Source organism: Artemia sp. Qi Xiang Cuo, chromosome 14 (assembly GCF_049724085.1).
Source record: "Artemia sp. Qi Xiang Cuo chromosome 14, ASM4972408v1, whole genome shotgun sequence".
Classification (NCBI taxonomy): Eukaryota; Metazoa; Arthropoda; class Branchiopoda; order Anostraca; family Artemiidae; genus Artemia; species Artemia sp. Qi Xiang Cuo.
The window spans coordinates 55,492,344-55,505,933 of NC_142807.1; the positions used below are offsets into that span (position 1 = coordinate 55,492,344).

Sequence of the window (13,590 nt, forward strand, 5' to 3'; positions counted from 1 at the left end):
GCCATTGTCACTCGAGCGCAACGTTAGGTGGGGATTTCGATATCGCTTTCGTTACACCAATTCGTTTTAGTGTGAATCTGCCTGGTACTTATGAATGAATGTTTTCAAATTAAACCCGTTTCATCAATAAGCGAAAAACGGGTTGGACGCACATGTCCCTTTCTTTTTCGGCAATAAAACCATGTAAGGGCTGTATCAAGTATAACTCACGAAAATGTTGTAAATTTTTGTCAACTTTTCAACTTTTTGGCATCCCTGCTTTCAAAAAAAAAAAAATCAAGTTACTATCACTTGAATATAATAGCTCCCTATGCCTCCCCCTCAGTCTGGATACTATCTTTATTGGATACGTCTGTGCTTTAAATTAAAAAAAATATTAACTTATTGGCACTCCTACTTTCAAAAAGAATCAAGGTATTAGGATTTAAATATTATAGCTAAATACCCCCCTCCTATCCCCCCCCCCCTGGACGCCACCTTGATAAAATGCCTTCTCTGCTTTAAATTAAAGAAAAATAACTTTTTGGATGCCTGCTTTCAATAAAAAAATTCGAGATATTATCATTTAAATTTAATGCTTCCCTCCCCCCCCCCTCTAGATACCACATTGATAGGATACCGTCTCAGCTTTCATTTGAAAAATAAGTTACTTAATGATTAAGTAGGTCACTATATGGTTCAAACAAACACGCAAAATAACGTTAAAAAGTTTAAGTGTGCCTTGAAAAAAAATGAGGGAATGAGTAAAGGGGTACAAAGACAACAACAAAAATGTCGAAATTATTCAGATATACCTCAAATTATTGGAAAATGAGTCATAAATTCGCCGTGGCATTCAATAAGCTCCAAAGAATGTAATTAAAAGGGAGCACACATAAAAGCCAAATTAGGCTAGTAGCCTATGAGAAATCGCAAAATACCAAAGACAATGAACAAGTTCTAATAGCGGCCCTGGGTATATCAAAATATTTCAATGGTTTCTCAAGGAATTTGACATCATTTTTTTCTGTCCCCACTTTAAATGAAAAAAATAATTATCTTTTTGGCGTTCCGCTTTCAATAAAAAAAATAAGGTATTTTCATTTTGAAATGGTAGCCCCCTATCACCCCCTTCTATGGGCAATAATTTACAATTTATTTATGAATCATATTTTTGAGGTAACTTCCAGTTCAATCTTTAATTACCAAACCTTGTACATAGCTTCGTCTATAGCTAAATTTTGTCAATTTTTTTTTTTTTGGAATTCAAATTGAAAATAAAATTCTTTACTACAAACTATGTTAGAAATAGCAATTGGGAAACTGCATTCGAAATCATTTAAACTCATTTCATAAAGTCGATCCTGTTTTTTGTCAACATATGAAGAACTGTTTAAATTGCAATATTTGCAATTGCATATTGCATCTGTCTGTTTTTTTTTGCAAAGTAACAAAAGAGACGAAAATTAATGAACAAGAGAGTAGTGAAGAATTATGCTATTCCCAATAATATTTGGCAGGGAAAGTCACTGGTGATAAATCGCTAGGGGTGGCACAGTGACTGCGTGGTTTTCGGGGAGCCTAACTTTTTTTCAAGGTGACGCATAGATTTTCGGGGAAATACCCGAAAATTCGGGGATAGTGCAAGCCTTGCTTGATTTCTAATCAGCAAAATTGAAATACTTCTGTTGTGAAATAGAAGAAGAAGATTGTAGAAAAGTGCTTGAAAGTGAGTGTGGAAAAACAATCTGGGGTTTTTTTTTGGACTGGCTTTACTATCCAGAAAGCCAAAAATCTAGAATTTCCGATAGGTGAAGCCCCAGCTTTAAATTATATGTTCTTGTTTGTAGAGATGATCTGACAATTCGTAAGATTAAAAAAAAAAATATGGTTAGGGTTTATGTATAACTTTGAAGACATCATTTTCTTTTTAGATACTCTTCAATTTTGAAGGAAATTACCTATTGATGACAATGACAAAAAAAAGGAGGAAAGAGGGAAAGGAAGGGAAAATGAATAGATTATTTATGTTTTAGAGAGCACTGCTTAAAGGAAGATGCACGTGTTGTGTGAAGCGCAACACGCGCAAAAAAGTTTTGTGTCTATTACATTTTTCCGGGAAAAGTACATTTTTAGAGCTTTGTTTTTAGATGCAAATCCAAATTTTGACATAACAGCACTGTCTATAACGTCGGGAAGCAGCCTAATTTAAAATTAAAGGGTAGTGTGCCTTCCATTCAGGGTATATATTTTCTCATTAGGGGGGTTGGGATAAAGTTTAAAGTTACCTCCCATTTACATCAGAAATTAAATTTGAGGATTCAGAGCAGGGATTTCTCTTCAAGCTTAACTGCAAGTAATTTAATCAGGTGTTTAACAACTACAGAATTGATTTTTCTTTCTAGGACCTTAACAACTGCTGATGTCATGCAAATGGGTTGATAATTGGTCAATATCTACCAAATCATATTATTGAGTTAGGACTAAAGCGAATACACCATTTGGTGCCTTTTTTTATGCTGATTACAAATATAATAGCCTAATCATTTCTATCGGAAATTAATTTCAGCCCCCCCCCCCTATATATGCCAGATAAGGGGTTGGTTAGGTTAGGTTAGGTATAGCCTATATAGGGGGGGGGGGCTGAAATTCATTTCCGATAGAAATGCTTAATATATTCATAATCATTATAAAAAAAGGCATCGAATGGTGTATTTACTTCATTCCTAACTCAATAATATGATTTGGTAGATATTGACCTGATAATTTTCAGCAAGGTCCTTTCAACCTTTTTTAAATATAGGTAATGATATATCAAGTTTTCCAATCCAGAGGTAGTCTAGAAAGATTTATTGATAACTTGAACAGCAGGGAAGGAGATTGACACAAATATGCATGACATTTTTGTAGGATATGTGGATGAATGCCGCCCGGAACAGCATATTTATTCAGTTTGAGGGAATTAAGTTCCTTTAGAACTGTTGTATCAGCAATCAGAATTGGTTCCATCTTATGTGATACATCATATAAAGGTGGAGTAGGATAGACAATGCTGGAATTGGAGGAAAAACAGATGAGAAATGTTGGTTGAAAATTTCAACTTTCAGCTCAGGACCAGCAAATGACTGACTATTGTGTAGGATATCTGGGACTGTGTGTCTGCTCCTACATTTTTGTGTGGTTTAGTCTCAAAATGATGAAAATTTCTTAAGCAAGATAGTTTTTTCTTTCTTTATGCCAAAAAAAAATTTGGGTTACCCCTAACATCCTCAGCCAATTTTTCCTCAAACCTTTTCTTCAGCTCCATTATTTGGTTGGTTGTCTAATTATGTAAAGATTTGAAGACTTGATAGTTTTCTGTGGTCTTATTTTCTCTATAGCAATTCTATGCTTGGTGTTTTCTGTTGATTAGGCTGGTTACTTTGGTGGTTAAAAAAGGTAAACTTTTTGCCTGCTTTGCCTGAAAAATTATGATGCAACATTTTTCAACATGCAGAATTTCTGTTTTTACGTTTGACCAACTCTCATCAATGTCTTCAATAATAAGCTGTTTCCAGTTGACGTTGGAAGGTTTTTCAAAGACTATTTTGTTGTTTACATATTTTTGTTTTATAAAAGAAGGCTGTTTAGTAGGCAGACATAACTCCAAAATAATTACTACATGGTCATTATTACCAACAGGTATGGTTATTGTATTCTTAATAAAAAGGTCAGAATCACTGTGAATAACCAGATCAAGAGTGTCAGAGACTTGATCTACCCTGAACCAAGTTGGTTGTAATGTTATTTGACAGAGGGAATTATCAGAGAGGGCAGACAAAAAAGGTGACCCACATTTATAGGGGAAAACCAATAAATATAATAATATATTAATTACAGCAATAATGAAATGTAAACAAAACTCAGATCCATCAATCCATTTGACTTCACTAGGTTCTATGATGATTCTAAGGTAGGCTTTCTTCAGAATCTATTTCTTGCCCCCTCTTTTTTAAAATTGGATTTTGATGTTATGCGTTTTTTTTCTGTATTTCATGTAGCTCAAACTGTAACAAAAAGTCTGAACAAAATAATTACCAAAATTAGCCAGATATTATTTGAACTTCCAATGTGCCACTTACTTGCCAGCTTGAAAAAAAATGAATGATTCAGCTCAGTTATAATATTTTATATTGACAAACTTGTTATGATAACCATATGGTTTGTTCTGAAACATCTGAGCAAAAAAAACTAAGATTTTGTTTTTAGATATGGAAAATTGTAGACTGTGTCAAAAACCAGGAAAATAAGTAAATTACATGAAATGGTAAATTGGGAAAATGGTATTTTTTATAGAAGGCAGAAATAATACAGTAAAATATACAAAATAACCTATTAAAAATAACTATGACCAATTTCTCAATGCAAAATTATATCTAAAAGCTTTTTAAATGAGGAACTGTATTTCCTAGCCAGGGTGCCCCAAAGGTCTTCTGCCTGTTGTCTAATAGAAAGATAAAAAATAAACCAATAAATCAGTCTTCAAAGATAGTTGCATTTTTTTTTCAGATTTTCTGCTTTGAAATTTTCTTGTCATTCATTGGAGTCAACATTAACATTGTCAGTTTCTTGTTGGTAATATTAATTTGAACAAGGTTGGCTGAGGCAATTATTTATTAAAGTAGTATTTGTATTTATTTAAACTCTTTTGGGAAACTAGCTGATTCATGGATTCTTAACCAAAATAGAAACCAATGGTTAGCTCACATTAGTTCCAGCTTACACAATTAAAGTCCAAAAACCCTTAGAAAGAAATCCATTCTATCTGAGTATACAGGACTGCTATCTAAATCATATATTTGAATTCAAATTACTTTTGTATGTTTTTTGATAGAATGGAGCATCAAGCTGAGCAGGTTCAGAAAATGAAAGTGGATGTAGAGATGAGAGACAAAATTCTGCAGGATTTATATGCATGGGAGGAGAAAATGAGGGAAGAAGATGCACAGTATAAGATAAACAGGAATTCTAAAACAAACAGTCTTGATGTAAGAATTCTCATATTTTTGGTTGTCTAATTTGTATTTTATTTTGACCATCTTGAATTGTTTGAACTGAGTAGCTTTGCAGAAGCAAAGTGATCACTTTCTTTTGTTTTACCAATAATGACTATTTACAAGCTCTTGCTGCCCTATTCCCATTTTCAATTCAAGCTGTTAGAAGCACTCTTAGGCTATGGTCATACCTACACACAAAAGAGGGGGATTATCCCCTCTACAAGAATGGAAAAATGCTGGCCTAAAATAAGTTTTATCTGATTGGATTTCCCCCCCCCCCCCCCAATGCTCTAATCCCCACTAAATGACATGACCTGTTTGCACTAACGTTTGTGGTCATTTGATCACTTTTTAACCCCACCCTCCCCAACATGTTAATGTAGAGGTTTAAAAAATCATGTTTAATAAAGTTTTATCCATCATTGGAAATTGTTTTGTGATCTGACAGTATTCTATCTTTCCTCTATTTAGCTTAGATAGAAATTACATGGAAAAGTAAAGACCAACAATAGTAGGCCTATGGTAACACAAAATAATTTTAAATTTGGAGAATTACATGGATTCATGGTATTAAAGTAGTATTTCTTAAGCACCAGAATATAAAAAAGTAAACATCCCAATAGTAAAGTGAGAATGAATAAAAGTTTATATTCAATATAATACAAACCTGTTCAGTCTCCTTTTGTCATTTTTTATTTAATGATTTGCTACTAAAATCTTTTATGACAGTTTTATTTAATAAAATGGAAAAGTTAATACCTTTAAATATTTGACATATAGCCTGTAATTATTTTTTAAATTATGGCAATAACAATTTACATTTTTAATTTTGTCATAATTACCTCTATTTATCATACAAAGAATCCATTTTATTTGTTTAATATAGAATATCCAGAAATTTTGAATCCACCCCTTCTTAACACTGAAATCTTAGACTCACCCAGGCCATTCCTGAGATATTGCATACATGCTATTTTAATAAGCTGTATACTTATTATACTTATATGTCTTCTGATTCACTTCTATCCCTTCCCCTGAGTCAAAATGCAAGGCCACTTGGACCCTCCACTATCAACTTGATTCCTCAAGATTCAAGGCTTTTCTGCATTCAAATGACCCTGGGATTGATGGGATTTGGATTAATCCAAGAGGTTGTCCTTTTTCATGGAAATTTTGTTTTTCTTTATGGAAAAATCAAAATGGAATTTCCAAATGAGGAATTAATAAATTTTGAAAACAAATTAATAAAATTTTCTTGTAAATTCTTTTGTGCTTGATTAGAGCTTGAATCTTCATCCCTATTCCACATTTTTAATCTTAATTAGTTTGATTATCATTATTATGATTAGTTTAAACTATGAGTATTTGTATCTTAATGTTAGCTCAGTACAAAAAGCCATGTTTAACTGTGAAAAGTTAAATTCAACATAGTGTAACTACCACTTAGCATTGAATATCACGTATGTAGTGTGAAAGCTACTTAAAGCCTGGAACTACAAATATAGGAAACATGAAAAGTGGAAATTGACAGTCTTGTCAAAAACCAAATTATCAACACCATCTATCTTACTAGAACATAAACTGCTATGTACTTGTCTTTTCAGGTACTTCAAAATTGTGTGTGTAGATTGAGTACTGAGTCTTGCAAGGTAGCGTTTGATCTGGCAAGACTGTAGCCATGGCGCTTGAATGGGTGGCATGTGAGCTTTTGATCCACCTTCAGTTCAGGTTTGAACTTGCCCAACTCATTCTGTTGTCTGTTGTGACTTTTTGTGAAACAGTTTTTCTAATGTGTTCTAAAAGTGACTGATGTCAATTTCGAGCAATGGCACTCTTATCAAGTTTTACTTAAGATTTGGGCACACTGGAATGGTAATTCTTGCAAAGCTTCAAAGCAATTAGTATAGATGATAAAACATTATTGCTTTTGAAATTGAACCCTGGATTGCATACAAAGCAATAAACTGGGGCTATAACTTTATCTTGTATATGCAATAACGTTGCTTTGATTGAAGTTACATCTCTTTGATTATAATGCATTCTCCATCTAGGTCCAGTGGGCCCGGGCATAGGGACACACAATGCCAAGGGGTGTAAAAAAAACACTGAGTGTTTTTTATTCTTAACAAAACTGGACTGATGTGAATCATCAAAATTCTAGGTGCAGTTTGATGCTTTGCTATTATCCACATAAAAGTGATTTTGAAATAATGCAGGAATTCCATAGCTGCTTAAAAACTGTCTGATGTGTCCCAAGAATGGCAGCTCAGAGCTCTGTATCACCTCTTTACTTTTGGCTCATCACTCATCATTTGCCTTCTGTTAAGGGCTTCCACTACCCCGAACATTTGGGCATTTGCCCTTAAATCTCTGTGTCTCCCCAAAAAAGAATTGCTTGGGCCTAGGGGTGTTAATTTGCTTCGGGTTTGATCTACTAAAGATTTAATTCCGCCTTTGCTCTCCATACTCCTCTCTGCTAGTGAATGCTAGAAAATGAACCAGCAACTCGAATGTGGATTCTCTCATTGGGAAAATGTGGACAAGAAAAATTTTGAATATAAGCTGACAATATGTAGTTGGCAATTCTAAAAATGTGAGGTAGTGGTGGCAAGCCTGTTTTTACTGATGTTCTAAAAAAGAAAAGGTAGACATTTTTGGGATATGCTGAAGATTGAATACCAGATGGCCAAAGAAGACAAGGTTATTAAAAAAATACCTTACGGTTAACTACCAAAATGAAAAGTTGTTGCCACTACAGTACAGCTTTGGGACAAGTGGAGAGGCTCTGTCAGCGCCCCTCTTGCGCCATGAATGGCTACAGAAAATTTAAAATGAGGCATTAAATAAATCTGCCTGTCTCTAAAGGTATGTCTGGAGTATGGTTTTCCTGTTTGGTGTCCTGGATCCCTAGTATCAGTGTTAAAACTAAAAAAAAAAACTCAAGAAAGAGGTTCTAAAATTATACTTTAGAGTATCTAATGTCAACTAAGATGGAGGATGTTTGACTAGTTTCTATAAAGAAAGACATCACCTTCTGACTATGAACTCTGGATTTAACGGCAGCTGGATCAACTGTCACTTTCACTGACATCTTACTTGCCCTTTAAAGAAAAGTTTTCAACCCATCTCGATATTCGATGCAAAAAGCAAAAAACAAGAAAAATAATACTCAAGGAATGAACAAATCGGATAATATGATGGTGACAGAACGTGTGCGCATCTTCAATACCTTAGGTTTTTATGTGCCTTATTTCCGACTTCAAAACAATAGCAGAAACATCAAGATCATTCATAAGATAGCAGTTTCTTGCCGATGATGGAATATAAAGAAGAAATTAAAAAAATTGAAAAGATTTATCTAAATTTTGTTCAAATCAACTTTCTTAAAGATTGGGGAAAAAACCTGAATTGTAATTAACAATGATCAAAAAGATGGAAGAGAATTGGGCCAGAGCATTTCTATTTGCATCCTAAGTTTGCATAACCAAATTGGATCTTCTTGTCAACATCAGCACCCGTGCGTTGACACCAACTCTAAACAGTGTTAGCAAATAAGATGCCAAGTCATTGGGTACAGTCTACAAGAGTATGGCCTGACCAATATGGACTTCTGGGGTCCGATACTGATATATTGATATCGTACCGATACGATACCGATATAATTTGCCTGTAAATTCTCATTCGGAAAAAAACCCTACCTTAGGTTTCAACCCTGCATTCTCTGCCCATATTCACACTGACATTTTTTTCTCCCTAGCCTATTACTCACCATAGAACAACCTCAATAATTCACTCTGGATTAAAAATAGTGCTAAACGATTTATTCAGAAAATATTAAGAAAAACAATTAACCAAATAAAGTTCTAGTCTAGACAGTGCTTAATGAGTGTAGTTCAACTGGGGCAGGTTGTAATGCAGAAAGTACAACTTTTCAGCATTTTCTCCTTTCAGAGACCTTTGTTTGTCATCTTAAATGTTCCCAGCTGTGCTGACAACTCTTTTGGTTGGGACAGAAGAGGGCAGCCAGCAGAGATGCTTTCAAGCAAGTTGTGCCAGTTTTTTGAAACGACTGCTGTTATTTGACCAGTTTCTGATCAGTATTATGTACTAACTCTTCTTCCTCACTTGTTTAAGTTGCAAGCATGTTTTCAAACAGGCAGTCAATCAAACTTGCTCTGCCTACTCTCCTTTGTTTTTGGGATTCCTCCTCTTCTGTTACAGTCTCTAATGTTGTTTCTTCCAATGTCTGACTCCAATGTCTGACTATATTCCAATGTGTTTCTTCTTGTAGCCATCTTTTTTTCTGGTTTTACGTTCTTGAACTCACCATACATTTTGAACATCCCTGAACCAGGTGTGTATTGACAACAAATATACTTTGACTTCATCTACTCACCTCTGCTGCACTCTCCACCATGGTCAGACTTAGCTGGTGGCTCTGCCCCAAAAAACTGAAGAAGCAAATATTACCTGTGGACTTCTGTCGCCATATTCTGGATAAATTGTGCATACAAACAAAAACAAAAATCGGCCGATATCCGATATTTTTTCCCGATATCCGATAATAACACTGACACCAATAACGGCTCGATGATATTGGTCATGCCCTATGCAAGAGGGATAGTGAAATCCTTGCTATAGAAGGAAGCAGCAGCTATAATTATAGGAAGATGTAGTGCAAACACTTTTTTGTGCCCTGACCTATTGCAAATATCATTTATGACTTAAATATAATATTTTTACCCTTGAATACTATTTTTATGTGGTTTGTTTTTAATTTAGCGTTGTTTTCAGTTGTCTTGTTTTATTTATTTTGACGCTAGTGGTTATTATAGTTTGGTAAACTTTCGTTGTATCCATTATTTAAACTCTTTTTTTGTGGTTTACTTTTTCCTGCCTTTTGTGCTACTAAAAAAGTTATACCAATGAAATATAACGAATCAAATATAGTGATTTAGCTATAGCCTATCTAAAATGTTGTTTACTCTACCTTAGGTATATATCATATTCTTGTTGTTTTATCGTTTAGAAATTAGCGCCAATTAGAGGATTTAATCAGTCACAAAAGAAGGGTGAAACTAATTATTCAAGAGATGAAGAAAAGGATGCGCGCCCACTGAAAAAGCCCCCTGAGTTGTCACCAATTGCACTAAGCCAAAAATCGGAAGAAGAAAAAGAAAAGGTAGTTAGTTTGATTGGTAGTCCTAAGTAGTTGTGGTAAGGAAACGGCATTGTATGCTTTTTTTGTGAGTTGGAAAACGAAACCAGATTTGCTTTCCGTAGTTTATTTCCATTATTTGTGACTAGAATAGAATTTAATTTAAAATTTTCTTTCACAGCTTGGTTGCCGTATTTTAATTTTCGTCACAAATAGCACATATATATATATATATATATATATATATATATATATATATATATATATATATATATATATATATATATATATATATATATATATATATATATATATATATATATATATATATATATATATATATTTAAAATCAGAATAGCAAGCCAATTATTTTGGTGTATGTATTATTGTATATATTGTACCCCCACATGTTTGATTAAATAACCAGCCTTGGAACTGATCACCTCGTACATATATTTCTGAGACTCATATTACGAGACTTCCTTGACTTGAATCGATCAGTTTTTCTTGGAACTAAAGACTCTATAGAAAATCTGCGGAGCCTTTATAGATTCAGCTGCTGGCTCAGCATGCATTGCATTGACTATTGAAACTTTGCCATATACTCCCCACAAACTAGCTTCATTCTCTCGTGGGTGAATCACAGGGACTGTCACGGCAGTTGCATCCATTGATAAAGATTTAGTACCCAGAAAGGCCAAATTCATATCTCCCTCTATTGTAGCCTGGAGAAGATCGTCAGTGGAAATATACTTTTTCATGAAACGCAGATCAAGATATATAGCAATCATGCCGGGTGTGATCTAAGCAAGCCCTATAAGCCTAGAAGGCGTTTTATACAGTCAAGTCATTTGGAGGTCCTCAGCAATATTTGAAAGTCCGCCCTCACTAAACGAATTTTGAGTTTGAGAACAGACTATGCCAACTTATAGATTCGGGTATGTATGCTGTGTATCAGCATGTATGAGTCAATGGATTAAATTTATTGTTGTTCTTCCTCTCGGCCATTTGCAAAACAATTTTCTATGTTGGATCTTTTCTGCAGGACGTTCCTCGGTAAATAGAAGAAAAAGCAGAAAATAGTCAAAAATGTTCAAATATCGTTTTGATATCGACATTTACGTTTCGATATTTGATATTTGCTCCGATATGTCAATATCGATATTGATTATCGCCCAACACTAGCCATTATACAACTCAACAAAACCTGGAACAAAACTGGATGGGGACTTTTTGGGATTTTTTGCAGGATAGTGTGTTGCGGGCGGGAAGGTAGGGTTCGGGGATGATGGAACGTAATTAGGGAACAGACAGGGTCTTGTTACCGAAACGAAGGCACAAGAGGTTCCTTCTCTTGGCCAAAGTGGTGAGCTTGAACTTACATAGTAGATAATGGTATGGAGCCTTCCCTTCACCATTTATGATTCTAAATGCTCATTTTTAGACATTTTCAATCTTATAAATATGCACTGAAGAAAGACCGAAATGCCACACTGGACAAGCAAACTCCAGTATTGGCTGAGTAAAAGAACAATAAAGTTGGAAAAGATCATTAGGGGGGCAAGAAAATTTTAACAAAAGGTTTAGAAGGAAAACTGGAAGGGAAGCTTGTTCGTGACGATTTTTTGGCTGTTACCCAGTGTTATAAAATTAGGATAAATATAATATTTACAGAGGGAATGTGGAAAAATTTGAGAAAAATTGGGTCAATTTTTTATTTTATTGATCAGCAATCAGTTGGATTATATTGAAAATAAGGTCTAATGAGAATACCGCTTTTGAGCATTGATAATTTATCGGCAGATCGAAATTGGAAAAAAAATGTGAAAATAATTTTTCTTTTACTTGATAGTAATAAGTAGAATTACTCTGAGAATAAGATTTAGTGAAAAGAACACTTCCTAGCACTGGTGAAATTTATCAGCAGCTCGAATAGGGAAAAAACAATTGAATTTATCTGGGTGCTTGTTAATTTTAGAGAACACACTCAAGAATTTTGATCTGAATGTAAGATCCGAGAAAACTGGTTTCATAGCCACAAAGACAAGTGACGGGTAACAGAATGCAGTTGATTTATATAATTTGGGCTATTTGTTTGCATATTAGGGGGTTGGGGGTAAAGCATATCGGGTCTGCATACAAATCGTATTAGCTGTTGTTGAATTATAGATTTCCTTAGCACTATCTTAGTGCAAAAAGTTTTTATCTCCACTTTTGTTTTCTATTTCGTTTCTGACGTTTTATTTATTATTGACTTTGCGATTCCCCATAAATGCCGAAATGAAAGAAAGCAGAAAAAAAGAAAGCAGAAAAAAAATCACGAAAAGCCTAATAAAAGAAAAATAGAGTAAGGCACTTAAAAAAAAGACAAATCTTAACTAGCAAATTGAAAAATTTGCTAGATTGACATTTTCAATCTTATAAATATGCTCTGAAGAAAGGCTGAAATACCATAGCGGACAGTCAAATTCGAGTATCGGCCGGATAAGAAAACAATAAAGCTAAAGACGATATTTAGGGGGGCAAAAAAATTTTATCAAAGGTTTTAAAAGGGAAACCAAAGTGGAAGAATGCTTGAGGGTGTTTTAAACATGGGCATCTCGTTGCAAGTAAGCAGTAGTTGTCAACCGCAGAAGTTTAATGAATGTAACAGAAATTTTGGGAGGAATAGGGTTTGTGAAAGAAGGGGGTGATTTGAAAAAATTAACTGTCATAATTGACGATTTGTTAGGGTTAACTTTCATTTTGACAAAGGAGCCTGCTGTGTGACATCGTCAAGTAATGTCATAATTGAGCTTATAAAGTTTCGTCGACAAATCTCAAGGGCAGACAGGTCGTCCACATTCTTCCATTGCTCCGTGTGGTCAGTCATGAGGCTATTAACCATTTTAAGGAATAAAATGGGCCCCATCAGGGTTCTCTGGGGGACCCTACAACAGATAGGAAGGGGATGAGAATAAATATTTTTAGATTTAAGCACTTGAGAACGATTTGTTTAAAAGGAGGCAGCAATTTTTACTAGAAAGGGAATCACTTGAAACTCCGTCAATAGTTTATTTACAAGGAGATTGTGATCAATTAGGTCGAACGCTTTCGGGAGATCAATAAATAAAAGAGTCAACCAAGTATCAGGGTTTTCAAGGTTTCTAAGAATGGTGTCAAGAGAATTGACTAGGTAGTGTGAAGTAGATGTCTCCTTCAGGTTTCCAAACTGTTGTAACTCAATAAGTTCAAGAATCTCTGCCTTTAACCAATTAGTTAAGAAACCCTCATACATTTTACGAAAACTGGGGTCAAGGCGATTGGTCGTACTCCAGTAAAATCGTTCAGGCCTCCCTTCTTTTGGATTGGAGTAATATAGCCCAGCTTCCAGCACGACGGGTAACATCCGGAATCACTAATATCATTAAAAATACT

The 13,590-nt window shown here is 34.5% G+C and overlaps 1 protein-coding gene across 2 annotated transcripts in view; it reads left to right on the forward strand.

Annotated features, from left to right (window-relative positions):
• Window positions 1–1,780: 1,780 nt before the first annotated feature.
• Window positions 1,781–13,590, forward strand: part of LOC148944651 (RNA polymerase II-associated protein 3-like) — a 59,865-nt gene continuing 48,055 nt past the window's right edge. The window contains exons 1-3 of one of the 2 annotated variants that reach the window (XM_089099813.1): window positions 1,781–1,790; window positions 4,853–5,006; window positions 10,045–10,197. In XM_089099813.1, coding sequence (XP_088955939.1) covers window positions 4,854–5,006; window positions 10,045–10,197 — 306 coding nt within the window. In that variant the 5' untranslated portion in view covers window positions 1,781–1,790; window position 4,853. Of the gene's footprint in view, window positions 1,791–2,155; window positions 2,222–4,852; window positions 5,007–10,044; window positions 10,198–13,590 lie in introns of those variants that run through there. The other variant, XM_089099812.1, reaches the window with a different exon arrangement.